The sequence below is a fragment of the Sprattus sprattus genome (genome assembly GCF_963457725.1).
Source record: "Sprattus sprattus genome assembly, chromosome: 9".
Lineage (NCBI taxonomy): Eukaryota > Metazoa > Chordata > Actinopteri > Clupeiformes > Clupeidae > Sprattus > Sprattus sprattus.
The window spans coordinates 27,963,098-27,989,803 of NC_137928.1; the positions used below are offsets into that span (position 1 = coordinate 27,963,098).

The window sequence follows — 26,706 nt, forward strand, 5'->3', positions numbered from 1 at the left end:
TGGGGAAAGTCGGTTTGAATGACGGTAAGAATAGGACTGTTTGGTCTGTCAGCCGTAGAGGCATCTCAGCTCATTACTGTCGAGATTGTTTAAAAGCGAAAGAGAAATCTCCCTAAGAAAACACAACATTTCTCTCTGGATGTTCGAAAGAAACGCTTTTGATCTTTTTCCTCTATTCCCTACTCTATTTAGGCCTCATCCCTCCTTCTCTCTCTTCCTCTCTCTCTCCTCAGGATGGTGTTGATATTGTATTTACACGTAGCGATCTCTCCTCCTTTCCTCCCCGTCAGCTGGGGTTGGGGGTTAGCCTCCTCCCTCTTCATCTGCTCCCACCTCATCACATCTCAAGACGGGTCATCAACCAGACCGGCCATCATTTAGACGGGTCATAACTCAGACGGGCCATTCAGGGTGTTATGTAGTCTTATGCGTATTGAAGTATGCATTTGTGTTGGGTCACTGTAAATCTGTGACCTTCTCTGTATGACTTCTGTGTGTCTGTGCCTGTATATATGTCATGCTTTTATGTATCTGTGTGGGTGGGTGAGTGGGTGGATATGAAATGCGTGAGAAGATGTGAAAAAACAGGCCTAGAAGTATTGATAGTGATGGTCCCTGACAGCGCAGTGTCAATGGCTCTCAGCTGTGCCAGCTGTTGGTCTCAGGGACAGCAGATATGGTGCATGCAGGGCTGTCTCCCACTCCACACCCTCATCATCCTCTCCTCTCTTCCTCTGTCCCCACCTCATGCAGTCCATCCACCGAGTCGATACATATCCCTCCATGATCACTGTAGTCATCATCCCCCACTGCAGCTTCCATACAGTGTTCCTAGATAATCCAATAAGTACCCTGTAAAATCTTCTGATGGACTGTGTAAGTTAATGTCTCACTTCCCCCGTATCAGAATGAGTGATGGTGCTGAAGCTGTTAATAACGCACCAGAGGTTTAAGCAGCAGTGTGATTGCAGTCAGATGATGATGAGGCCAAAATGAGCCTGAGCTGCTGCTGGTCCTGATGCTGCTGCTGGGTTGCTCACGGGCATGTGCTGCTGGTCCTGATGCTGCTGCTGGTCCTGATGCTGCTGCTGGGTTGCTCACTGGCGTGTGCTGCTGGTCCTGATGCTGCTGCTGGGTTGCTCACGGGCGTGTGCTGCTGGTCCTGATGCTGCTGCTGGGTTGCTCACGGGCGTGTGCTGCTGCTGGTCCTGATGCAGCTGCTGGGTTGCTCACGGGTGTGTACTACTGGTCCTGATGCTGCTGCTGGTCCTGATGCTGCTGCTGGGTTGCTCACGGGCGTGTGCTGCTGGTCCTGATGCTGCTGCTGGGTTGCTCACTGGCGTGTGCTGCTGGTCCTGATTCTGCTGCTGGGTTTCTCACTGGCGTGTGCTGCTGGTCCTGATGCTGCTGCTGGGTTCCTCACGGGCGTGTGCTGCTGGTCCTGATGCTGCTGCTGGTCCTGATGCTGCTGCTGGGTTGCTCACTGGCGTGTGTTGCTGGTCCTGATGCTGCTGCTGGTCCTGATGCTGCTGCTGGGTTCCTCACTGGCGTGTGTGCTGTGCCTTCTGTTCCCCCTGCAGAGGTGGTGGAGGGGAAGAACGCCATGCTGCTGGGCATGAGCCAATGGAACTCCAATGACCTGGTGGAGCAGATTGAGACGCTGGGCCACATGGACCAGACACAAGGTAACAGAACTCTGATCTCTGTCTGTCTGTCTGTCTGTCTGTCTGTCTGTCTGTCTGTCTGTCTGTCTGTCTGTGTACCTGTGTGTCTGTCCCTCTGTTTGTCTCTCTGTCTGTCTCTGCCAGTGTCTGTTTTCCCTTCTCTGTCTTCCTGTTTATGTGTGCTGGTCTTTCCTTTTGTCTTATTTTCTTTCTCTTACACTCCCACTCTACCTTGCTGTCTGTCAACAGCTTTTTTTCTGTCTCTCTGTCTCTCTTTGACTTTCTTTCCATCTCTGTCTGACACACAGAACACACATACTGTGCAAACACTCCCACTCACACACACACATGCACACACACTTTTGTCTTGGTTCTCCACTCAAGTTAACTCCTGTACACTTCTACAATCATTCTGTTTGAAACTGTCTCTTGGAACATTACCCACAGAACAGGAAATTGACAGCAGACATAAAACCTGGCCCCCCTTCAGGTGCAGTTATTGATCGTTGCCCTCTTTGTTCCAGACCAATTTGTTTCTGTTATTGTGACCACTGAGTCACTCAGGTCAAAAGAGTGGCATTGCTTTTTTGTAATCTCCCAAAAACGCATTAATCCATTTTTTTCCTCTTGTTTTTTCTGCACTCTGATTGAGGTAGTTTGATATGTGGAACACTGTACTCCCACTCATGGCACCTGGATTCATGTTTTTCTCAAGGCAAACTAGTACTGTCTGAGGGAACTTCTATGAAGTTTGTGCTTGAGTAGCGTTCCTTGTTGAAATATTAACTATGTAAAGTCAAGCGGGTGCTTGTTGTTTCTGCTTCATTTGTAACTCCTCTGATGTGACGTACTCTTTTGCTGCGTGCCGGGATCTGTGTGTGTAGTATCGCACTCTGGAGCATTCCTGCAAGGCCGTCGGCACATGTTGGCTTCGCCCGTGTAAACCCCCCTCTCGTGAAGTCTCACAGACTCGTGTTTTCACAAGGTAAATGAAAGGTTGACTTGGGAAGATATTATTCTCAGCACCTCTGCACTGCTGCGTGTTTTGTAGCCATGCACGTACACCATTTTAATCGATTTAAATCTCCACCCATGCCACACACTGAATGTCTCTAAATGTTAGCAGTTTGCATATTGTCTGCATATGTAATTCTGAGTGGGAGACTTCATATCATAGAATAGGTGCTGTCACACAGCAGTATAGTACATTAAGGGTTCGGGCCCCATGTGGATATCAATGGCAGAATATATTTATGAATGGACATTAAAACAGGTAACTGTGTGTGTATGAAGAAGGGAGACTGTTGTGCCATTTAGTACAGGTAATGTCATGCAGAGCAAAAATCCAAAAGATGAGAAGAAGAAGATCAGGAAGAGAAGAAGAGAAAATTCAAAAGATGAGGAGAAGAAGATCAAGAAGAGAAAAAGAGAGATCCAAAAGATGAGTATAAGAACATCAGGAAGAGAAGAAGAGACAATCCTAAAGATGAGGAAATGAAGAGTTGAAGAAGAATTGAAGAAGAGAAAATCCAAAAGATGAGAAGAAGAAGATCAGGAAGAGAAGAAGAGAAAATTCAAAAGATGAGGAGAAGTTCATCAAGAAGAGAAAAAGAGAAAATCCAAAAGATGAGTTTAAGAACATCAGGAAGAGAAGAAGAGACAATCCTAAAGATGAGGAGAAGAAGATCAGGAATTGAAGAAGAGAAAATCCAAAAGATGAGTAGAAGATCAGGAAGAGAAGGAGAGAAAGTCCAAAAGATGAGAAGAAGAAGATCAAGAGAGAAAATCCAATTAATGCTTGAGGCATGAGACACCAACTGGGCTTGAGGACCTCATCCCCCCTGTGTCATTCATAGGGAGCAGTTACCAGACATCTTCACTCCTACCGGGAGAAAGGAGGAGAGAGAGAGAGAGAGAGAGAGAGAGAGAGAAAGGAGGAGAGAGAGAGAGAGAGAGAGAGAGAGAGAGAGAGAGAGAGAGAGAGAGAGAGAGAGAGTCAGCTCTTCACGACTCTCTTAGGATTCTTACTTCCTTACCCCAGCACAGCACACATAGTTAGTCTGAAGTCATCATGGTTTCTACAGAGGCTGGAGCTCTTTACCAGAAACCCACTCTTGGATAATGAGACACATTCATCTGTAATGAGTGCATAATATGTCATTATTCAATTCAATTAATTATAGTCTTCCAAAAATGTTTATTATTAGAAAGACATTGATGCTTCTGTATTTGCCAAATATAGTGTGCCACGTTGCTCATCAGCTCCTGTGGCCACAGAAAGTCCCTGATTCTCCCAGGCCAGGGTACCGCTGATTAAAACTGATTCACTCCATTATTTACTCCGATTCAGACTTGCCTTCCCTCGAGAGAAAGTCACTTCTGCTCCGGACCACATACTGTGGAGGGAGGGAGGGAAAAACTAGTATGCAGATGGAAGCACTCCTGACAGCGCTAAAAAAGCAATCAGGGCTTTGTGGATCATCCACCATGTTCCTTTGACAAACACAGAGAATCTTTGTCTTTATTCTATTTGTTTCTCGGCTCACTTTTTTTCCCAATGTATTTTATTGACTGTTGGTCTGTCATCTGGTTTGATTAGTTTTTTCGTCCAAAACTGAGGCAATATCACCGGTCTCTCTCTCTCTCTCTCTCTTTTTCTCCTCTGGTGGAGAGTGGCTCTGGTGATCCTGTATAATGGGGACACACAAGTATTTTTTTGGGGGGGCGCTGATGCTGAAGATAGAGGCGCCCCCATTGCCTGGCAGCCAGTCGAGAGGAACGTCGGATGCGTGAGTGGGTTCCGTGAGTGTGATGCGTGAGTGGGATGCGTGAGTGGGATGCGTGAGTGGGATGGCATGGCGTTCCTCAGGAGCTGTACGGTCTCATGAGCAGCAGCCTCAGATGCACACTCCCCTTCATTCATGGGCTTTATGAGACGGGGGGCTTAGGTGGCCAGACATCTGATTCATCACTGCGTGTTGGCATGGCAATCCAGAGAAGCTGTTATATCACGCTTTATGGAGGCTTTCATTCATGATGGCAATTTCAGTTCAATTTCTGCTTTGAGTATTAACTACAGACACTTACTTCTCAGGGCAAGAGGTTTATGCCTGCTCTCATACACCGAGTCATATGTCATCAACTTTTGGCTCTCACACGCACTGACAAAGGCTTTACACATTTAGCCATTTAATGTATTACTTTTATCATGCTAATAGCGTGGTAATAATAATGTCGGTTATATATTGTCCATGTCGATGTTGTTGGCAGCTTGATGGGTTAGTTTACTTCTTTTTAAAAGCTTTAATTATGGGCTTTTTAGACTTTATTTGGATAGGACAGTGAAGTATTTTGGACAGCAAGTGAGGAGGAGTGAAGAGGATCGGGAAACGACAGCAGGCCGGAATCGAAGCTGTGTCCTCGCAGGCATAATAGGCCATAGATAGGGGGGTTATTGGCTCGTGCCACAGTGCCCCCCTGGGTTAGTTTACTTTTTCCCTCATTTTCCCTCCTTGTGATGCAGATTCTGGTCTGCAGGTAATTAAGTTGACCTGATTGAGCTGTACTCACTCCTTACCTGGTGTGCTGGAGGCGGACGTTAATTAGTGCAGAATACAGGAAACGGTCTCTGAAGTGATGCCGGGCACCCTTCCACAAAAGCTGCAGTGTTAATTTGCATTCCTAGATAAGCAGATCTAAGCATGCCACCCCTTTGCACTGCTCTCTCCATATACATATAAAACCAATACAGACAGCCTCCTCTGTATGGGCCAAACTAGCTCTGGGCGTCCTGCTGTCCTTATTAGCCTTTTCATCAGTGAGGAGTGCAGCCGTCACTCAAAGCTCACCTGCTTTGAAGCGAGGCCAGCAGGTGCAGCACTCCCCAGGTCCGTGTTTGTTTGAAATTCTTTATTAGGAACAATCCCTTGAGATGAACCATCTTGTTTTCAAGGGGGTCCTCAAATTATAAACCACAATATGGACACATTTTTTTTTTACATTCAATGACAAGACAAGACAAAGCAAACAAAACAAAACAAAACAAAACAAAACAAAACAAAACAAAACAAAACTAAACTAAACTAAACTAAACTAAACTAAACAAAACACATGGACATAGCACATATATCATTGCATCATAGATCTGTTAAAATTATGGTTATTAAAAACATGAACAGGTAGTCTCTAGATGGGAGGATAGTGCTGTTTTAAAAGATGTTATGGGGCGAATATGGATAGGTAGATTGTTCCAGTCACAGGGAGCTTTAGATATAAATGCTTTTTTGCCAGCTGATGTAGGTGTACTGAAGTAGATATCTGAACAATGCCGGAGTTGATGTGAAGATGTGTATGGTACCAAAAGCTGTTTTAAATACTGTGGATAATTAAAGTAAATGCATTTGGATATGAACTGTAGCTAGTGCTGGTGTCTTCTTGAGGTGGGAGATGGTAGATTGAGAGATTCATAAAGGGTACAGTGGTGGGTCATATATGGACAGTCAAGGACAAATCTGCATAGTCGATTGTATACTGAATTGAGAGGAAGAAGGTGTGTTTTAGGGGCAATCTGATAAATTACATCTGTATAATCAAGTATTGGTAGTATGAGTTTTGGTATTGGTAGTCTCTTTCTTACTGTAAAAGTAAAACATTTTCTATTTCGGTAGAGAAAACCAGTGCTGAAGTTGATTTTCCGGGCTATGTTATCTACAGCCGCGGAAAAAATTAAGAGACCACTTCAAAATTATCAGTTTCTCTGGTTTTACTATTTATTGGTATGTGTTAAAGTAAAATGTACATCTGAGGTTTGTAAAAGACCATAAGGATTGAAAAAAGCGGACTGGAGGGTCTTCTAGTTCGTCTTCTCTGATGAGTCCAATTTTCAGCTTTGCCCAACACATGGTCGTCTGATGGTTAGACGGAGACCTGGAGAGGCCTACAAGCCAGAGAGTCTTGCACCTACTGTGAAATCGGACTCATCAGAGAAGACGAACTTAGAAGAACCTCCAGTCCGCTTTTTCAATCCTTATGGTCTTTTACAAACCTCAGCCAGGCAAAGTACAACGTTGTCCCGGAAGAAAAACTTGCTTCCTTTTGCTCTGACAATGTTCCCCAACTCTGAGAAGTGTTTTTTCCAGCAGGGCAATGCTCCATGCCACACAGCCAGGCCAGTAAAGGTGTGGATGGAGTACCACCAGATCAGGACCCTGTCATGGCCAGCCCAATTTCGAGACCTGAATCCCATAAAAAACCTCTGAAATGTGATCAAGAGGAAGATGGATGGTCACAAGCCATGAAAAGAAGCCGAGCTGCTTGAATTCTTGCGCCAGGAGTAGCATAAAGTCACCCAACGGCAATTTGAAAGACTGGTGGAGAGCATGCCAAGACACATGAAAGTTGTGATTTTAAATCAAGGTTATTCCACCAAATATTGATTTCTGAACTCTTCCTAAGTGTAAGCATTAGTATTGTGTAGTTTAAAAATGAATATGAGCTTGTTTTCTTTGCATTATTCGAGATCTGAAGACACTGCATCAATTTTGCTATTTTGACCAATTCTCATTTTTCTGCAAATAAATGATCTAAATGACAATATTTTTATTTGAAATTTGGTAGGAATGTTGCCAGTAGGTTATAGAATAAAACTAAAATGTACATTTTACTTTAACACATACCAATAAATAGTAAAACCAGAGAAACTGATAATTTTGAAGTGGTCTCTTTAATTTTTTCCGCGGCTGTATATGACATTTGAATGAAAAAGTTGAATCAAGCCAGAGACCAAGATATTTCGTTTGTTCAACTCTATGCAGTTGTGTACCATCGAGGCAGGAAATATTAAAAGATTGATTGTTAGTTTGTGCTTTGATATTCTGATTGGTCCCGAAGAGCATTGTATTTGTTTTTGCTTTGTTGATAAGTAATTTATTTGCTCTGAGCCATGATTCGAGATAATTGAAGTTAAATTGCAATGTTGACTGAGTTTGTAATAAGTTAGTTTGTGATGTGTATATGACTGTGTCATCAGCATAGAGTTGAACGTTGCAACCAGAGAAAATTGAAGGAAGATCATTAATAAATATAGAAAACAGAAGTGGGCCTAGTGTTGAGCCTTGTGGCACACCACGTTCCTGAACTGCAAGGTCGGATGTTGTGCCCTGAATGACAGCACAATGTTTTCTATTGGGCAGATATGAATTAAACCAAAGTAAAGCGTTTCGTGAAATACCAATTGAATATAATTTATCAAGTAGAACAGGGCTGCCCAAATACTTTCTTGTCAGGGGCCAAATATCAATCGGAGTGGAAGGCCGAGGGCCAAAACCAAAGGTTCATGTTAGGTCATGCCCCATGTATTGCATATTTGTGCAAAATTTACATTGACATTAATAGTACTATAATAAAAGGTAGACTTTGTATTCATCAAGGATTTTTTATTTATTTTTAAAGCAGGAATGTACTTAAATAAGTAGAACAATCCAACCTTGAAATCAAGTACATTATTCTCAGAAATAATACATTTCAACAAAACCGCATGTGCAACAATTATTTGAACCCCTGCATTTAATACCTCCAATACAACAGCACTGAGTCTCCTCCTATCATCTTATGAGGTTGGAAAAAGAGAGCAGGGAATTTGAGAACATTCCTCTTTACTGAAAAAAAAGTGCATTTAATACCTCCAATAACACAGCACTGAATCTTCTCCTATCATCTTATGAGGTTGGAAAAAGAGAGCAGGGAATTTCTTCTTACTGAAAAAAAGTGCTCATCAGTGGGAGACATGAAGTCTGTCCTTCATTTTTAAAAGTCTCTCAATGTTGGGTTCCAGCTGACTCACTGACAGAGTGAGTATGTCATGGAGATGCTGGTCAGACAGCGAGTTTCTCAATTTGCTTTTATTGAGATTCATGAGGCTAAAAGCCTGTTCACAAAGGTAAGTACTCCCAAAAAGGGACAGCATCACCTGTGCATGTTTGCAAATCTTCCCATACCTGGCTGCTGGGACACACTTGTAGAACTGAGGTAGTGGAAGAAGCCTGAACTTGCTTTGCAGGTCTGAATCAGATTGTAACTCGAGGAGCTCCATCTGAAGCTCCTCACTGACAATGTCCACATCGATAGTGAAAGGACGGGAAAAAAGCTCAAAGGCTGTTTCGTTTGCTCTGAAATCAGAGAAACGAGTATCAAACTCAACCACTAGGTCGTTGATAATGCCCTTGTACTTGGAGATGCTTTCTTCAATCAACCCGACTTCTTTGAGGCTGGGGAAATGTGCCAAATTCCCTAAATGTAGACACAAAGACAAAAAAAAAATGTATAAGATGAACAATGTGTACCTTCATCTTAAATGCACAGAAACACGGTTTCAGAAAGTTTGAGAAAATATTGATTAGTAGGTAAATATTTCTATTCCTGGTGTTCTATGAATATGGCTCCAAATATCTTTCTCCCAAGACACATAATTGATCCATGTCTTTTTTCAAAAAATGTAATTGCTTCAAAACATTACAAATACACATTTCTTCTCCTTAAAATCGGACAAATGTATTTTCTACCATCACTTGAAATTAATAAAAGCACTGGCTGGTAGTAGCCTAGGCTATTATGCTTAATAAGAAGCCCAATTTATGGTTTTATAATTCCAAAACCACATATCTTATATTAGTCCCATATCATATAATTAGGCCTCACCTGTTGAGAGATGTCTGCTGAGCAGCAAGAGTTTTTGCTTGAAGGCTCGGACGTGATCAAACATATGGCTTATTAACTGGTCTTTCCCTTGAAGCTGAACATTCAGAATGTTCAGGAGCTCTGTAATGTCCACCAGAAAAGCCAGGTCCGCGATCCATTGCTTGTCCGAGGGCACTTGAATGTTGGTTTTCTTCCCCGCTTGAAACTCCCTGATTACATCCCGCAGCTCAAAAAAACGCCGCAAAACTTTCCCCCTGCTCAGCCACCTCACCTCCTGGTGGTACAGCACATCACCATACTCTGCCTCCATCTCACTCAGCAAAGCTTGAAATTGACGGTGTGCGAGAGCCTTTGAACGAATGCTGTTTACGATTGACACAACGTCTTGCATCACATTCTTCAATCCGATTGATTTGCCACAAAGCTGCTCTTGATGTAAAATGCAGTGGTGTTTTAAAATCTGCCCTCCACACTCGCGGACTTTTTCCGACACTAGTGTAGTTAAGCCTGAATTCTTTCCGACCATTGCAGGAGCGCCATCGGTTGTGATGCCCTTCATATTTCCCCACTTCAAACCATTCCTCTCCACAACTCTTTCCACTGCCAAAAAAATATCCCTCCCCTTTGTTGTGCCCGATAGCGTTTCAAGGCCAGCCAGCTCCTGACACACTTCAAAATCATCACTGACCCCACGCAAAAAAACCAACAACTGTGCAGAGTCCGAGATATCTGTGCTCTCGTCGCAGGCGATGGAGAAGGCAGAAAATCTACCTGCTTTCGCACCGATTTGCTCACGGACGTCTTGAGCCATATCCTCAATGCGGCGGGTAACGGTGTTACGGGACAGGCTAATTTGAGAGAAAGCCCGAGTCTGATTCGGACACACAGTCTCAGAAGCCACAGTCAGACACTCTTTGACAAAATCACCACATGAAAACGCTCGTCCACTTTTTACAATCATTTTACTGATCCTGTAACTTGCCCGTGTAGCATTCTCTTGTGCTGTAGAAGGCTGAAGCAAAGTACGTTGCTGTGTGTTCAACTGGGCTAGCAGATCTCCTGCCTTGACCTTTCTTTCATCACCTGTGAATTTGGAAAACTGTGGCGAATGCTTCGTTTCATAGTGCCTACGGATGTTGTACTCTTTGAAAACAGCCACTCGCTGTTTGCAGATGAGGCAGACTGCTTTAGAATCAATTTCTGTAAAAAAGTACTCGTGTTGCCAACTATTTTTGTATGCCCTCTTCTCAGTGTGCCACTGCCTACGATCCATGTTTAATCCTAGTTATGGATTATGGAGGCCTTATGTGCCACTAGGCACGAAGTGGATAGGTAACAGGTAACATGGATCTTTTTGACAGGAGGTCAATAGCGCCCCCCCCCCCACCCATCTAAAACAATGTTAAAACTGTGGCCAGGCGATGAACTGCAGGCAGTATGAGTTACATAGGTATTGCGTTGGGGACAGAGGCCCTGTTCGGAACTCTCTGATTCTGATCGGGGCACGGGCCAAAAAAAATCGAGCGCGGGCCATGTTTGGCCCGCGGGCCCCAAATTGGGCAGCCCTGAAGTAGAAGGTAGTGGTCAACAAGATCAAATGCCTTGGTAAGGTCAATAAAGATTGCACCGGTCAGTTTACGATTAGCAGATGCAGAGTGTATGTCATTGGTGAGTTTAAGTAAAGCAGTAGTTGTGGAGTGATTTGGACGAAAACCAGATTGAACAGGTGACAGGATATTGTGTCTGGACAGATAATTGATCAGTTGGTTGTATACTAATTTTTCGAAAACTTTAGCTATTGAGCAAATCATTGAAATTGGTTTGTAGTTATTGGGGTCAAGTTGATTACCTGCTTGGTAGAGTTGAGTGATGCGTGACCATTTCCATATGAAGGGTATGTCATGGGTTGATAGAGATAAATTAAAAAGGTCACAGAGAGGGTACATGAGAATGTGTTGAGGAAGTTTAAGAAATTTGGCTTCTACGCCATCTAAGCCAGGACCACTACATACTTCAAGGTCATTCATTGCATTCAGGACTTCAACCGGTGTAATTCTCCTGAAAGAAAATGTGCTGTGGCATGGTGGTGTATTGTTGACATAGGGATTAGATGTGGGAGTACAGACTGAGGGGAAATGTTGATTGAAAGCTTGAGCTACAAGAATAGGATTATGTAAAATTGCGTTGTTGACTTTTAACTGATTATGATGAACGATTTTATCTGGTGCGTTGGTTAAAGTTTAAATTTTTTTCCAAAATTGTTTAGGATTTTTATAATCATTGGTAAGGGATTCATTGTAATCATTTGATTTAGAGTTTCTGGTCATGATTTTGCTTTTATTTCTCAGCAGTCTGTATTTCTCCCAGTCAGCAGGATCTCTTGTCCTGCGATACACAGCCCAGGCTTTGTCTCTCTGCTTGAAGGTGCTAATAAGATCAGCTGAGATCCATGGAAGATGGCTGCCCTTAACTTTAATAGTTTTGAAAGGGGCATGTTTATCAATTATTTTTCTGAGTTCTAAGTGTAAGAATGTCCATGCATCGTGAACATTATGATTTGGTACCGGTCCCAGTTAATTGAAATTAGATTGTTAATGAATGCATCAACATTGATTTTCTTGTATTGTCTAATTTGGATTAGTTTCGGAGGGAGCTTAGGTAACTTTATTTTCCAGATGCAAAAGATGGTACAATGGTCACTGAAGCAGTCGGAAATAATCCCTGATTTAATGAATTTGTTCGGATGTGAGACCAGAATCCAGTCAAGCAAAGATTGACTTGTAGGTGTGAACTGAGTGGGCTCACTCATTAGCTGTGCTAGGTCCAGATTCCTAATAGTATTTTTAGCTGTATAAGAAGATCTGTCTGCCCAGTCCTTATTAAAATCTCCAAGAAGTGCCAGCTCATTTTTGTCCTTGATGGAGTTAATAGTAGATAAAATACAATTGAAGGATTCAGCAGGAGCTGTAGGGGGTCTATAAATGTTTCCAATAGTTAAGTATTTGCTCTCATGTAGGATGACTTTCACAAAAATACCTTCAAAATGGACCGGCTCAACTGTGGGCATAACCAGCTCGGAGGCAAGATTGGATGAGACGTATGTGATTACGCCTCCGGCCCTTGTACATCTATCTGCTCTGTATAGGACATAGTTTGTTAATTTGATTTCATTGTTCGATATCTTGTCGTTGAGCCAGTTTTTTGATAATGTAATTATATTTGGTTTGTGTTGTTCCACCCATGGCCTCAGTAGATCAATTTTATGTTTGAGGCTCCTGATATTTATATGTATTATTTTAAGACCTTTTACACTGTCCATATTGGTATTTAATGTTTAAGAGTACTGTCACCAAATCATAGAGTACTGTCACGTAACCATTAGCATAGATCACAAAATATAAAGTGTTAAACTCATAAATGACGAATACATATAGAGACAAGACAAGCAAACAATGAGCATAAACAGGAAGAGCAGGTAACGGAAAAAACTAAAAACTAAAGTAACCCAAGGCCACCCCAATTAGCCTATAACCCATAGGCCCAAGGATGTGGGTGAGTAGCCCAAAGTTAACTATCCCAAGCCAAAAATAAATATAAAGATAGAAATAGAGAGAGAGAGAGAGAGAGAGAGACTGAGTCTTGTTCATCAAATATCGTCTGAGAGAGTGGAGAGACAGATGAATACATACTTGATAGATGATTGACAGAAAGGAGGTATCCAATCAAGTCAAAGCGTAGGACTTGGATATGCATCATTCTGCATGCAGTACTATTCGGTAACAGCCCCTGGTAGTCATGGTAGTGTGGACGCTCTGCTGACAATGACATCATCAGCACGCATCAGTGTTCTCAGCAGCTGGGGAAGCATGCCGGTGTTTTGGAGCCTGGAGAGTGAGACCCGGGGGATCCCTCTGATCATCATGAGAACTGGCCTCTTCGCCCCCATTCAGCCAGTATGTGATGCGGTAATTCCTGTATAGCTTCCCATCGATGTACAGTTTATCAACGAATAGGCAAGTCTTTTTGTTTCTTTGCCTCGCCTCCGCCATGATCGGATAAAGCAGCCTGCGTCTTCTCATGATCACAGCTGGAAACTGATCACTGATGGCATATTTGGTTCCCTTCAGTTCACCACCCTTGGACATAACAGCGTTCTTCATTTTAGAGTTAAGCAATAAGCCCCAAGAGGCCGTGCTTTGCGCTGATTTTAGAACAGGTAAGGGAGTTGTTAGGCACGACGCGAAGCGGAGTGCCGTTAAACCCCCTTACCTGTTCTAAAATCAGCGCAAAGCACGGACTCGCGGGGCTTATTGCTTTTCTAAACCTGTTACTACACATAATTGATATGGTTTCATAAATAAAGACAATTCAATTTAAGAAACAATAGTTTAATGATAAACCGTCATTCTTCCGCCACTAAAAATTATAGTTCCTAAATAAATCGTTGCCACGCAACCCTTGAAGCAACGCAACAGCCAGATGGAACACTGGGTATGAAATGCGCTATATGAATGCCTTGCCATTCGCTGCGCAGTAATATGGAATGTAATCAGGTCAAATTGTAAGGTAATGCTGGATTTTACAACGGCTTTTAGCCAATCACAATCAAGGATTTTAACAATCAGGTTTAGAATTGATGGTTTTGGCCACGATGGGACAGGGCCTCTGCTGGTTAACTTTGGCTTTACCCAGGCGATGGACTCGGGACAAGTGGACAGCTTCAACTTCATTAAGGTCCCTTTTGAGGTTACCGGACAGGAATGACTTTAACAATTCTTCGGATTTCTGGTTTCTGGTGTACACGCGGGCATCTGATAATGATGCTGTAATTGTGTTTTTAGAGCACACGGGTTAGTGGATCCAAACAGCCTTGTGTGGCGGCAAAACGAAAGGTCTTCAAACAGGTTCTCCATCCCTGTGTTTGGCATTCATAAAATTGCTTGATACATACAAGTTATGCATTAACAGTCAGACACACACAGACACACACACTCACACACACACACACACACACACACAGTGGTGTCGTAGGGGGGGGGGGGGGAAGGGGACTGAGTTACCAGGGCCCCATGTGGGGGAGGGCCCTTGAGGAGTGTGGAATTTTATTTTTCCTTTAAATATTAATATCATTTAAAGGTCACAATTTTCTTGCTAACTAATATAATTTTAATGTTTTGGGTAAATAAATTGGTTGAATGATGGATTGAATTGAATAGTCTACATATAATGTCTGGAGACCTTCACCCCCCCGGCCCACGCACAAAATGGTTTAGTCCGCCTTCAGTGGGCTTTTTACCTATAGGCGCATTTGACGAACTTTAACGTTCATTCGGCTGAAGCAACGGTGCGCATTGAAGGTGTCCAAGAAAGTTAAATCCGGGTTTCAGAAAAGAAAAGAAAGGCAGGCAAGAGAGAAAAAGAGGCGAGGGAAAGCAACTACTAACAGACTTCTTTCCTAAGAAAGGTGAGCCCAAATGTGAAAGCAAACACCCTACATTAAATTAACTCATGATGTGGTAATACAACGAATCAATACCACCGCGATTGTCATTGCTAAAAACGGCATATCACAAAATTAGAAATAACATGCCCTATCTGTAATCTGAGGTAAACTCTAAATAGCACTATGGACTTTCATTCTAAATTAAGCAGTAGTCTTGTGTGATCCCTCTGTCTCACCATCATTCCACATCAGCACTCGTTTCACCGTCAGGGGGGAGGGGGCCTATGAACCTACTGTGCATAGGGCCCAGAATCTGGTGCTACACACACACACACACACACACACAAACACACATACACACAAGCGCAGTCTGTGCTCACTGGGAGTCTCATCAAACCTGTCATCAAGAGCAAATTGGGATTTAGCTAGTTGTCTTCCCAACAGACCTTTAATTAATAGTCATTAACGTGTGTGCATATCTGTGTAAACATGTTGTTCTGTGTTCATATTTGTGTGTGTATGTTTGTGTGAGGATGTAACCTTGCATATGCGCATTACCCCCCCCCCCCCTCTCTCTCCCTTTCTCTCTCATTCTCTCCTTGGTGTTATGATAGGCAGCTGGAGCCGTTGTGGAAAGTGGGGGATTACGGCAGTGATGGAGGCCTCCTCTGGTGTTAAATGAAGAGTCTCTGGAATGCGCCAGCCCCCCCCCCCCCCCCCTTCCACCTCCCACAGCTCTGCCACCAGCTCCCTCACTGGACCACAGAGGCGTTTCAGACGCTCTGCTTATTCAGTTAAATAGTTTTCAATTAGTGCCATTGCCTAATCATTGTGATTACTCAGATAAGCTGTCCAAGGACGCGTCCCAGCGGTACTGTGTGAGAGGAGAACATTCTGTGTGAGAGGAGAACATTCCGTCCCCCAGGGAGGAGAGGGAGCTTTGCTGGAGATGGGAGTGTTTGTCCTGGAGTCTGGTGTCTTTTTTCCACCGTCCCAGAAGCTCCTTGGCAGCGAGGCGCCTCGGCTTTCGGTTCCTGGCACCACAGACTAATGAGATGGCACCAAGAGTGCCAGGATGATGCCAAACATGCCTGTGTACTCCTCTTTAGCCTGTTCTCTCTCTCTCTCTCTCTCTCTATGCGTGTCCCCCAATCTCTCCCTAAATCTCCTACTCTCCTTTTCTTCTTACACACTCTACCTCTAGTTTACCCTTTTCTCTCTCAATCTCTTTGTGTTCTTGTTCTCGTTTTACTCTTTGTTTTACCTTTTCAGTCTGGTCTTCCAGGGCCCCCCTTCTCTTAATCTCCTCCCTGTCTTCCAGCCCCTGCCCAGGGCTTGTACCCTCTCCTAATGAGGCTGTTCAAAGAGCTGTCAGTTAAACAGCAGGGCCCGCAGATACAACACAAACTCATGGTCATATTTAAGGTCTCGTCGCCTAAGCATCCCATGCTGCAGCCTGTCTCTGCTGCGCTCTCTATCTGTTTCTCTCTGTCTCTCTCTCTGTCTCTCTCTCTGTCTCTCTCTGTCTGTCTGTCTCTCGTTTGCTGCCACTATGATCACCATGCTTTAGGGCCTTATACACCAGGCTGTGCTGTGAGCCTGCACAGCTAATGAAGCTGCTAATGTAGACGGCCATAGTGAACAAGCTTAGGGAAATGTTCCTGTAGTAAGAATCTGATGTTCGCTGCTCGCTTCTCCACCCACTCCTTTGCTGTATTGTAATGTAGCCTGATGTTCCTAAAATTAGCGCCTTATATAACCAAAGCTAACTGAATGATGAGCAGCGTGAGAGAGAGAGGAAGTGAGGCTCTGTTTCTGCTGTCGTTCTCGGGAATATCCAGCTGAGATAGGTTGCATAAGGGCCCGTTTGTGAAACAAAACAAAAGAAAAAGACACTTCCTGTTTACATTTACGTTGCGTTTAGTCATTGAGCTTTTATGCTTTAATGCAAAGGAGCCTACAGCAGCAGCAGTCAGAATAACATTTCATAACACTGGACTTGCTAAGTGAAAATGATGATTCATTGTTTTAGGCCAAAAGAAAAGGCAAAAGAAGTGCCTCTGATGATGCTTCCTAGAGTTCTTATTTGTCAGTTAAATGGTAATCTCCATTCTCAGCCCCTGGACAGCCACCTATTAAAGCGTCAAACTTAATGAGCAATTTTCTCCTCTCATTTATCCATCTAACCAGTCCCTGGAGACTGGGCCGAGAGGGAGCCACTGCTGCTGTGGTCCTGCATGCTGTCCCGCGCCCCACCTTTATCCAGGCCATCTCTCGGAAGCTGCTCCAAGGCCCTCATTAGTCCGAGGCTGTGTCAGGGTGCCCCTTGCCCTTAATCTGTATGCTGCCTCACACGGGTCCCCTGCCCAGCCGTCTTTACGCTAATTCCCGTTTAATTGCATTTTTTCCCTTTTTGCCTTTTGCCTCCATTTTCCTGTTTAAACACAAAGCGCCTAAAGCGGAAGAAGAGCGAGACAAAGCCTGCCTCTCTCTGGAATAATAATGTGGAACCAGAGAGAGAAAAACACAGAGAGATAGGGACAGAGATAGCGGGGGAGTGAGAGGGAGATAGCGAGAGACAGAGAGAAAGAGCTGCAAGTGTGGGAGCACATGAAAGAAACATGCTGCGCCATCCAAGGCTTTTTGATAACACGTCTGTGTGTGTGTGTGTGTGTGTGTGTGTGTGTGTGTGTGTGTGTGTGTGTGTGTGTGCTCCTGTGTTCCAGGGATCGAAATAGATAGAGTTCATAAAGTATGGAAATTGGTGTGATGGCACATTGGTTGCAGATAAACATGCTGCTTCACCTTTCAAATCCAGAAAAGTAGAGGATAATAGATTCAGCAGATTGTGACCCATGTTCTGTTTGACGCCTGGCCACGCATGTTCGTTGTATGCATATGAACGGAGAGAACATCGAGAGCTCACAGCATTAGTGGCTCCGGCACCCTGGCATACATAGGGTGTACTCTTCTCAGTAGGATGCTGTGGAAACAAGTCTAGTCATGGAACTGGGGCAGTGTGTGTGTGTGTGTGTGTGTGTGTGTGTGTGCTTACAAATGGGTCAAATCACAGGATCAGTACTCACATATGGGTCAAAGCACAGGATCAGTTCTCACATATGGGGCAAAGCTGGCTGCTGGCTGATGTCTGAAGACAACTTCAAATTCTACCGTGTGTTGTTGTGACTGCTATAAGACCAGACATGGCGTGAGTGCATTGTTTACATTATTGAGTTAATGATTCCCTTTGAAGATGTGATTGAGGAAGCCTTGGAAAGGAAGAAGCTAAAGTATGCAGAACTTGTAGAGATAGGTCGTCAACTGAGAATGAACAAACTCTATCTGACCTGATCTATACGTCCATAAAACAAAATAATATAAAATTATATGATTTGGTGCACTCGGTGTTTGAGGCTAAGCTACAAGCCACAACATTTCTGCTGGAATTGGGTTTTGGAGGACAGTTACTCAAAGGACTTGTCTCAGGCTGCTGTAAGAGCGGCCTGAGGCGCTCACAGAAATGGTCTGGACCCTTAGGGATATGTGACCTAAACTGTATTAAACATGAAGAAGCTCACAGATACGGTCTGGACCCTTAGGGACATGTGACCTAAACTGTATTAAACATGAAGAAGCTCACAGATATGGTCTGGACACTTGGGGACATTTGAACTAAACTGTATTTTACATGAAGAAGCCTGTTGTTGCAAAATGTTTGGATGCCCAAGGTGACCAGGGTTACTTACCCTCACCATTGTTCATACTTCCAGGGGGGTGTAGGGTACCAAACTCCATCTGAACCTGAGAAAAGGCCAACAGAGTCTGCTTGTTAAACCTGACCCCTCAGGCACAAGGAGTGCTTGGATTGCTCTGTTTTTATTCCTGTTGCAGCTGTCTGTAATGTTTCAGTGCCGTGAAACTCCATTGTATTTCTATATGCAATGACGCATTCATGACATCCGCAGAACGAATGTGGTTTTAAAAACTTTCGTCTTGACACTGTACCACGAACCTTTGCGCACATAATCAGAAGTGTAACAGGCATTGTTAGTTACACATTATTATCACACCATTATTCTCCCTATTAAGTTGAGCTCTCAAGATTAGCTTCCCTTAGACGGAAATCAACAGAAAGAGTCTCATACTCACAGAGTTGTTTTAGGGGGAACAATGTAACATGATTATATAAAAAAAACATTTTATTAATCATTTAAATAATTTACCTGTTAACCTTGCAGAAAATGTTAACTCACACCTAAAAGGACGTTGCTATTGTAAACAACAGTCACTGCTCAGGAGGACCAGTAGCCTTTGGGGGACACTGGTGTGTGTTTATCCAGTAGTGGACACTGGTGTGTGTATTTTCAGTAGCCTTTGATGGACACTTGTGTGTGTATTTTCAGTAGCCTTTGGTGGACACTGATGTGTGCACTTTCAGTAGCCTTTGGTGGGTGTTTGTATTTCCAGTAGTCTTTGGTGGACACTGTTGTGTGTAATTCCAGTAGCCTTTGGTGGATGTGTGTATTTCCAGTAGTCTTTGGTGGACACTGGTGTGTGTATTTTCAGTAGCCTTTGGTGGACACTGTTGTGTGTATTTCCAGTAGCCATTGGTGGACACTGGTGTGTGTATTTCCTCTTTTGTTGCTGGCAGCCCTCTGAGCACAAACATTTGAATTGGAAATGAAACCTCATCTGCATCTTCCTGACACCATCTCTGCACATCTATCTATAAATCCAGAAATCTCAGAAATCTCTGTGTGTCTGTCTGTCTGTCTGTGACAGGCGTATCTCCCTGACGGTAGTTACGTTAGTTATGAGATTTCGCATGTAGCTTACGCATGTCATGAACCTGTGTATCCTTGATTTTGAAGAATTCTGAATTCATAGTTCGCGAGATATTTGTATTTTTCCGTTTGCCGTAGGCACTACGGTTATCGTTTGCCGTATGCACTATGGGTAGTGAGGCACTATGGGTACTGTAGTAATTCAGAGAAAGAGGGGCGGACCCGCGCGACGTGAATACTTTGTTTTTCTCATTATTGCAATATTATAAACCTCAGTCTGCATTTACCCTGGCTGGGAGAGGCTGTCATTCAGAAGATACTGTGTGTGATAGTACTACACCGCTACAAATGGTAGCTTATATTGATAAGCCTCGGAGGCTTTCAGATTGTCCATTGCTCTCCCATCTGTTGCTATGGAGTCCACGAAATACGCGCAAATCTCGCTGTAAGTTATGTTGGGCCACGTCGTCATGTTATCCTCTCAGTTCTGCACTGAATTCGGGTGGGGGATAGTAACGCCATCTCCAGTCAGAGTATTTAAACTGTGTTCCCATTGTAAGGACATTATTAGCTTACGATCTGTCTGAGAGTGGGCTGTCAAAGCTAGCATTATCGAAGTCATACAGTACAGTACATACATTCAATAAAATTAACCTACATTTGAGTCCAACTGCATGACCATTCTTATCCTACACTTACCCTTACAATAAAGAAGTGATCCTATTTCAACCATAACTTCATTTTAAATAATTTCTTTCTTTATGACATTTAGTTTATAGTTTAGACAGCAACTTTGACATCTATATTCAACTGCATCCACTACATAATCTCAAACTTTATTTGTTCGTATATCTCCAAAAAGGCTATACAACATTAAAACATTTGTTAATGAAAAGGAAACATGCATCACAATAATACTTCAGTGTAACCTGTACCTATGTGGAGTGCAAATATGGAGTGCAAATATGTCTTGCGTGTTTTGGAACGGCGATGCAGGCACTCTGGGCTCACAGTCCATAAGCTGGCCTTCCGTGAGCATCAAAAGGTCTACTCCAATTCCCTTAAAGATGCTCGCTCACAGTTCTACTCCAGCCTGATAAATAAAAACCCTGGAAACTCTAAACAGCTTTTTTCCACCATAAAGCATCTCCTGAAACCACAACCATCCTCCTCAACTGAGGCTACAGAAGAGCAATGCAACAACTTCATTGACTTTTTCAGATCGAAGGTCGACAGCATTCGCTCTGAGATGTCCAGCTCTCCATCTCTGCTTCCCTCTGACGCCAACACCTTATCTGCAAGCGTGCTGTCTCCCCTGCACCTGCATCTTGTTGAGGTTCAGGAGAACCATGTTGAGGAAATCATCAGAAAAATGAAACCCTGTACCTGTACCCTGGACCCCATTCCCACTGCTCTGCTCAAGTCACACATCCCCACTCTCAGTCCTCTCATCACCAAAGTTGTCAACCTTTCCCTTCTGTCAGGCTGTGTCCCACCGGCTCTCAAGGTCGCTGTCATCCGTCCCCTTCTCAAGAAGCCCACCCTGGACCCGGAGGTCCTAGCCAACTACCGGCCTATCTCCAACCTTGCCTTCCTGTCCAAAGTGCTAGAGAAGGTAGTTGCTTCTCAACTTCAGGACCACCTCAAACACAACAACCTGTTTGAAAAATTCCAGTCAGGATTTCGTTCAGCCCACAGCACTGAAACCGCCCTGCTCAGGGTGACAAATGACCTGCTGATGACAGCCGATGCAGGATCACCCTCACTCCTCATCCTCCTGGATCTGACTGCTGCATTCGACACAGTGGATCACACGATCCTCCTAGAGCGCCTCCACACCACCATTGGACTGTCAGGCTCTGCACTCAAGTGGTTCCAGTCCTACCTTTCTGGCAGAACTGAATATGTCTCACTGGGAAGTTGCAAGTCCAGACAGCTCCCTGTCTCCTGTGGTGTTCCACAAGGGTCTGTCCTCGGCCCCATCCTCTTCATTATCTACATGCTCCCCCTCGGCTGTGTTGTCAGCAGACATGGGATGTCCTTCCACTGCTATGCCGATGACACACAGCTGTACATCAAAACTGCCCCAAGCCCCTCTGCTACCGTGTCATGTCTCACTGCCTGTCTTGGGGAGATAAAGGCATGGATGAGAAACAACTTTCTCCAGCTAAACAGCAGCAAATCCGAGGCCCTTCTTGTTGGCACTCCACACCAGGTCCAGTCATCCTCCATAACTCATCTCACCTTCGACAGTCAGGTCATACCCCTCTCCACCACAGTCACAAATCTAGGAGTTAGGTTTGACCCTCACCTGACCTTCAACGATCATATAAAGCATCTGTGCAAAATCTCCTTCTACCATCTCAAAAACATCGCCAAGCTCCGCCCCACTTTAACCCTGCCAGATGCTGAGAAGCTCGTCCACGCCTTCATCTCCTCAAGACTGGACTACTGCAACTCACTGTTCACTGGGATCACTGGCAGGAACATCCAAAAGCTGCAGTACATTCAGAACAGCGCTGCCAGGATCCTGATGAGAGTCAGGAAATACAATCACATAACCCCCATTTTACACTCACTACACTGGCTCCCTGTCTCATCCCGCATCCCGCACTACAAAGTCCTTCTTCTCACCCACCAGTGCATAAACGGTCGTGCCCCCCCTTACCTGCAAGAACTCATCACTCCCCAAACATCAAATCGCCCCCTCAGATCCAATAACAGTTTGTTCCTGCAGGTCCCAAACACCAGGCTACGCACCATGGGCGACCGGGCCTTCTCCGCTGCAGCCCCGCGACTGTGGAACAGCCTCCCGGACCACTTAAGGGCAACACAGACACTGGGCTGTTTTAAGACTGGCCTAAAAACGTTTTTATTTAGAAAGGCATTTCCTACTTTTTAAAAAAAACTTTTTATTTAAAGTTTTAATTGTATTAAACTGTGCTTTTGCTGAGAGCTGTTTTTAGCACTCTGAGATTCTGCTGGAATGAAGAGTGCACTACAAATAAAATGAATTATTATTATTATTATTATTATTACACTACCCAACAGCTACACCGACGTCTGCTAACACTACAGAATGCATAGCACAGATTCAAAGCATGTTCGCACACGTAATAAACGGGAAACACATATTCAACACATATTAAACAGTAGCCAAACTTAGCAGCCTGAATCAAATAAAGCACACATACTAATAATGATAGAAATAATAATAATAATAATGCAGTCAAGCAGGCTCAACGAAAATCCCCCAAAAAAGATTTGTGCGGTAATGCAACCGCAGCCACACTCTTATAGCATCGGAATGCATCAATACGCATTATGCTCCACCCTACCCCTACAACCCAGTGAATATGTACACATATTTTTACAAAGAGGGATCATAAAAAGCAGCTCAAAACTAGCTCTTCATTCAGACCATCGGGGTGTACAGTTTGAAGCGTGAATATCCAGTGCGCCTCCCGCTGAAGGAGATAGCGCTCTCTGTCACCACCCCGTTTGAGAGTCTTCACTGCCTCTATGCCTTGAAATTTTAAGGTGCAGACATCGTGCCCAGATTCATTAAAATGTCTTGCGACAGGTGACTTAACGTCATGATTGCGTATGTTACTTTTGTGTTCAATTATTCTTACTCTTAATTCTCTTTTTGTTTTTCCCACATAACAAAATCCGCATGGGCATTTCAATAAGTATACGGCAAAGGTCGTGCGGCAAGTGATTCTCCCCCTCACGGGGAAAGACTTGCCAGTGCGCGGGTGTAGAAAGGAATTACCCTTGATCATCGCATTACAATTAACGCAACCCCTACAGGGGAAATTACCAGGATCAAGGTTTGTAAGCCAATTGGTTGGCGGAGAATACGAGTCTGCTCTCACCAGGGTGTCTCGCAAGTTTGGCAATCTTTTATATGCAAAAAGTGGAGGATTTTTAAATGATTGGCCGATCTGTGCGTCGCTAGAAAGAATATGCCAATGTTTTTTTACTATGGACTTGACCTTGGACGACAGTGGTGAAAAAGTCGTAGACAAGACAATTCTGTTTTCTGAGGTGGTTTCTTTCTTTTTGAAAAGCGTTTCTCGCTCTATGATACGTACCCTATTCAAGCATGAGTCCAGATTGGTCTTATCATAGCCTTTGGAAATGAAACGTTCATATAGGATGTTGGCCTGGCCTTCGAATTCCACCTCAGTACTGCAAATTCTCCTCATACGTAGAAATTGACTGTATGGGAGGCTTTTTTTCATGGAGGGAGGGTGGTAGCTTTTTGAGTGTAGGAAGTTATTCCTGTCTGTGGGTTTCCTAAACACTGACGTCTGTAAGACCTGCCCCGTAGATCTAGAGACCTGAACATCAAGAAATGGTATAGAGGACATGTTAAATTCCAATGTAAAACGTAAAGAGTCCAGTCTAGAGTTAAGAAATTCATGAAATGTGTTAAGTTGTTCCACTGTACCACTAAATATAAAAAAGACATCATCAATATATCGGAACCAACATTTCAAACAGTGGTTAAAGGCATTTTCAGAGGAATACACAAAGTCACTCTCAAACTTGCCCATGAACAGGTTTGCGTAGTTTGGGGCAAATGGAGAGCCCATTGCTGTGCCCTTCACCTGGTGGTAGAAATTGTTTTCAAATTTGAAATAGTTCATGGTCAGCACGCTGTGTGCCAAGTCCCATAGGAAAGTCGCTGGAGGCTTATTGACATCACGAGATTTTAGATAATTGTTCTAAGGCAGACAAGCCTAGGTCGTGGGGGATGTTCGTATTTTTTATGGATTTTAGGCAATGTATAAAAGATAGGTCGTACGGGATGTGCTTGTAATAAAAAATCCAATTCGTTTTTTGTGATGTAATTGTCTGCTCTGCCAGTGTTCAGAGTTCGTTTAATCATATTAAAGAAACGGTTGGTTGGGTCGCACGAAAGAGGGGCGTAGAACTCCTGGTCACCAAGTTGATTGAGGATTTCTTCGCGATATGCCGCCTTATCTTGTATTACCAGAGCGCCTCCCTTGTCAGCAGGTTTTATCACAATAGACTCGTCTTCATTGAAAGCACGTAAAGCTTCTCGTTCTTTGAAAGAGATGTTTGGGTAGAAATTTTGAGATCTTGTGAATTGGTTGGATACATCTTGATCAACCAGACGGCAGAAAGTCTGGACCGAGGGATCAGAGAGCCAGGGGTCCAGGCTGGAGAGAGAGAAACACATCTCAGGTCACCAGGCAGGGGTAGTGAGAACAAAAATGTTTCCCTGCAGTTTTCTGAGCACTAACAACACAACAACTAACAGTCCAAGGTGTCCCAGTAGAAGGAAGGAGAGAGAGAGAGAGAGAGACATTAGGACCTAGATCAATATTCTTCTTTGTCTTCTTTTACAAGGATGTAATTTCTGTCCCAGTGTTCTCAGACCACTCCCTTTTTAACACAGGTAGGTTGGAGAATGAGTGTTAAAAAAAGGAGTGTTTCATATCCATCTGAGTTCTTGTCCTTATTTGACCTCCGCCTACTGTTTATATATTTACACTAAGCTCTTCTAACAAGTGTATTTTAGTGGCATTTCCCCTCTCCCTCTATGTCCCTGAAGCAGGCTATTGTTACGAGTAGGAGGTGATGTGAGAACTCAAACGCACGACTCAGACACAACAGGAGTAGAATGAGAATAAACAAATCCAAAAGGGCAAGGCAAGAGAGAAGTCAAAAATACAGTCCAGGGTTGGCAACATGAGAACTTTTCAATCAATGTGAACACGGAGGAACACGGAGAAACACTGAATGTGAACACGGAGGAACACGGAAGCGATACAAACACATAACAATAATGACGATCCAGCAACAAGAGACAAGAACACATGGAGTATAGAGTGGGGAAAATAAGTATTTGAACCCCTGGCGATTTCACAAGTTTGGCCACTTGCAAAGAATTTTGTGATCTATAATTGTAATGGTATGTGTATATTAACATTGAGAAACAGAATATCAACAAAAAAATCCAGAAAAATACATTTTATAACATTTATGACTTTATTTGCATTTGATGCAAAAAATAAGTATTTGAACCATAGCAAAACTGACCGACAAAAATTACTTAGTACTTGGTGGAATAACCCTTGTTGGCAAGCACAGACGTCAGACGTTTCTTGTAGTTGGTCACCAGGTTTACACATCTCAGGAGGGATTTTGGTCCACTCCTCCTTGCAGATCCTCTCCAAATCTTTAAGGTTGCGTTTTCAATGGGAGGGAATGAGGTTCAAGCCCAGTATTCCACTTTACATGGCCCCATCCATACTTCTCACCTAGCTGCTTGCCAATGGTTTTGTAGCCCATTCCAGCCTTGTGCAGGTCTACAATCTTATCTCTGACGTCCTTGGACAACTCTTTGGTCTTGCCCATGGTGGTGAGGTTGAAGGTGTGAAGTATGATTCTTTGGACAGGTTTCTTTTATAAAAGTCACCAGTTGAGATCAGATGTACCTTGTTAGATCTAATGTGGACTAATCTGTGTGCTTCTTGGGCACATAACAGGTCATTGTGAGCCAGCATTCTTGCTGTTTGCTTGGGGGTTCAAATACTTATTTTTTGCATCAAATGCAAATAAAGTCATAAATGTTATAAAATGCAGTTTTCTGATTTTTTTTGATGATATTCTGTTTCTCACTGTAAAAATACACCTACCAATACAATTATAGATCACACATTTCTTTGCAAGTGGCCAAACTTGCGAAATCGGTAGGGGTTCAAAAACTTATTTTCCCCACTGTATATATACACACACACCTGTGTACACAACAGATAACAAGGGACAGGTGAAAACAATCAAGGCGGGGCAGACAATGAGACACAGGTGGACTAAACAAGGGAATTAACAGGAACAGATAACTAAGGACAGGTGAGAACAATCAAGGCGGGGGAGACAATGAAAGCAACGAGGGCACATGGCATACAAATACAGGGAAGCCCATGGTGAAAAGCACATGGTGGGAACAAGGAATCACAATGACACACAAGGGATACATACAAGGAAACAAGACAGACAGAGCACAGACCTTACAGTACCCCCCCTCTAAGGGCCGGATGCCAGACGGACCAAAACGAACCTAACAAGTCCACATAGGGTGGGC

At 43.6% G+C, this 26,706-nt stretch overlaps 1 protein-coding gene across 1 annotated transcript in view; it reads left to right on the forward strand.

Annotated features, from left to right (window-relative positions):
• The window catches only part of LOC308370419 (membrane-associated phosphatidylinositol transfer protein 3-like), a gene marked incomplete at its 5' end in the record, with an annotated part of 96,847 nt that overhangs the window by 15,055 nt on the left and 55,086 nt on the right, over nucleotides 1-26,706 (forward strand). The window contains one exon of the mRNA XM_080845071.1: nucleotides 1,581-1,685. Within this exon, the coding sequence (XP_080701197.1) occupies nucleotides 1,581-1,685 (105 nt within the window). The remainder of the gene's footprint in view (nucleotides 1-1,580; nucleotides 1,686-26,706) is intronic.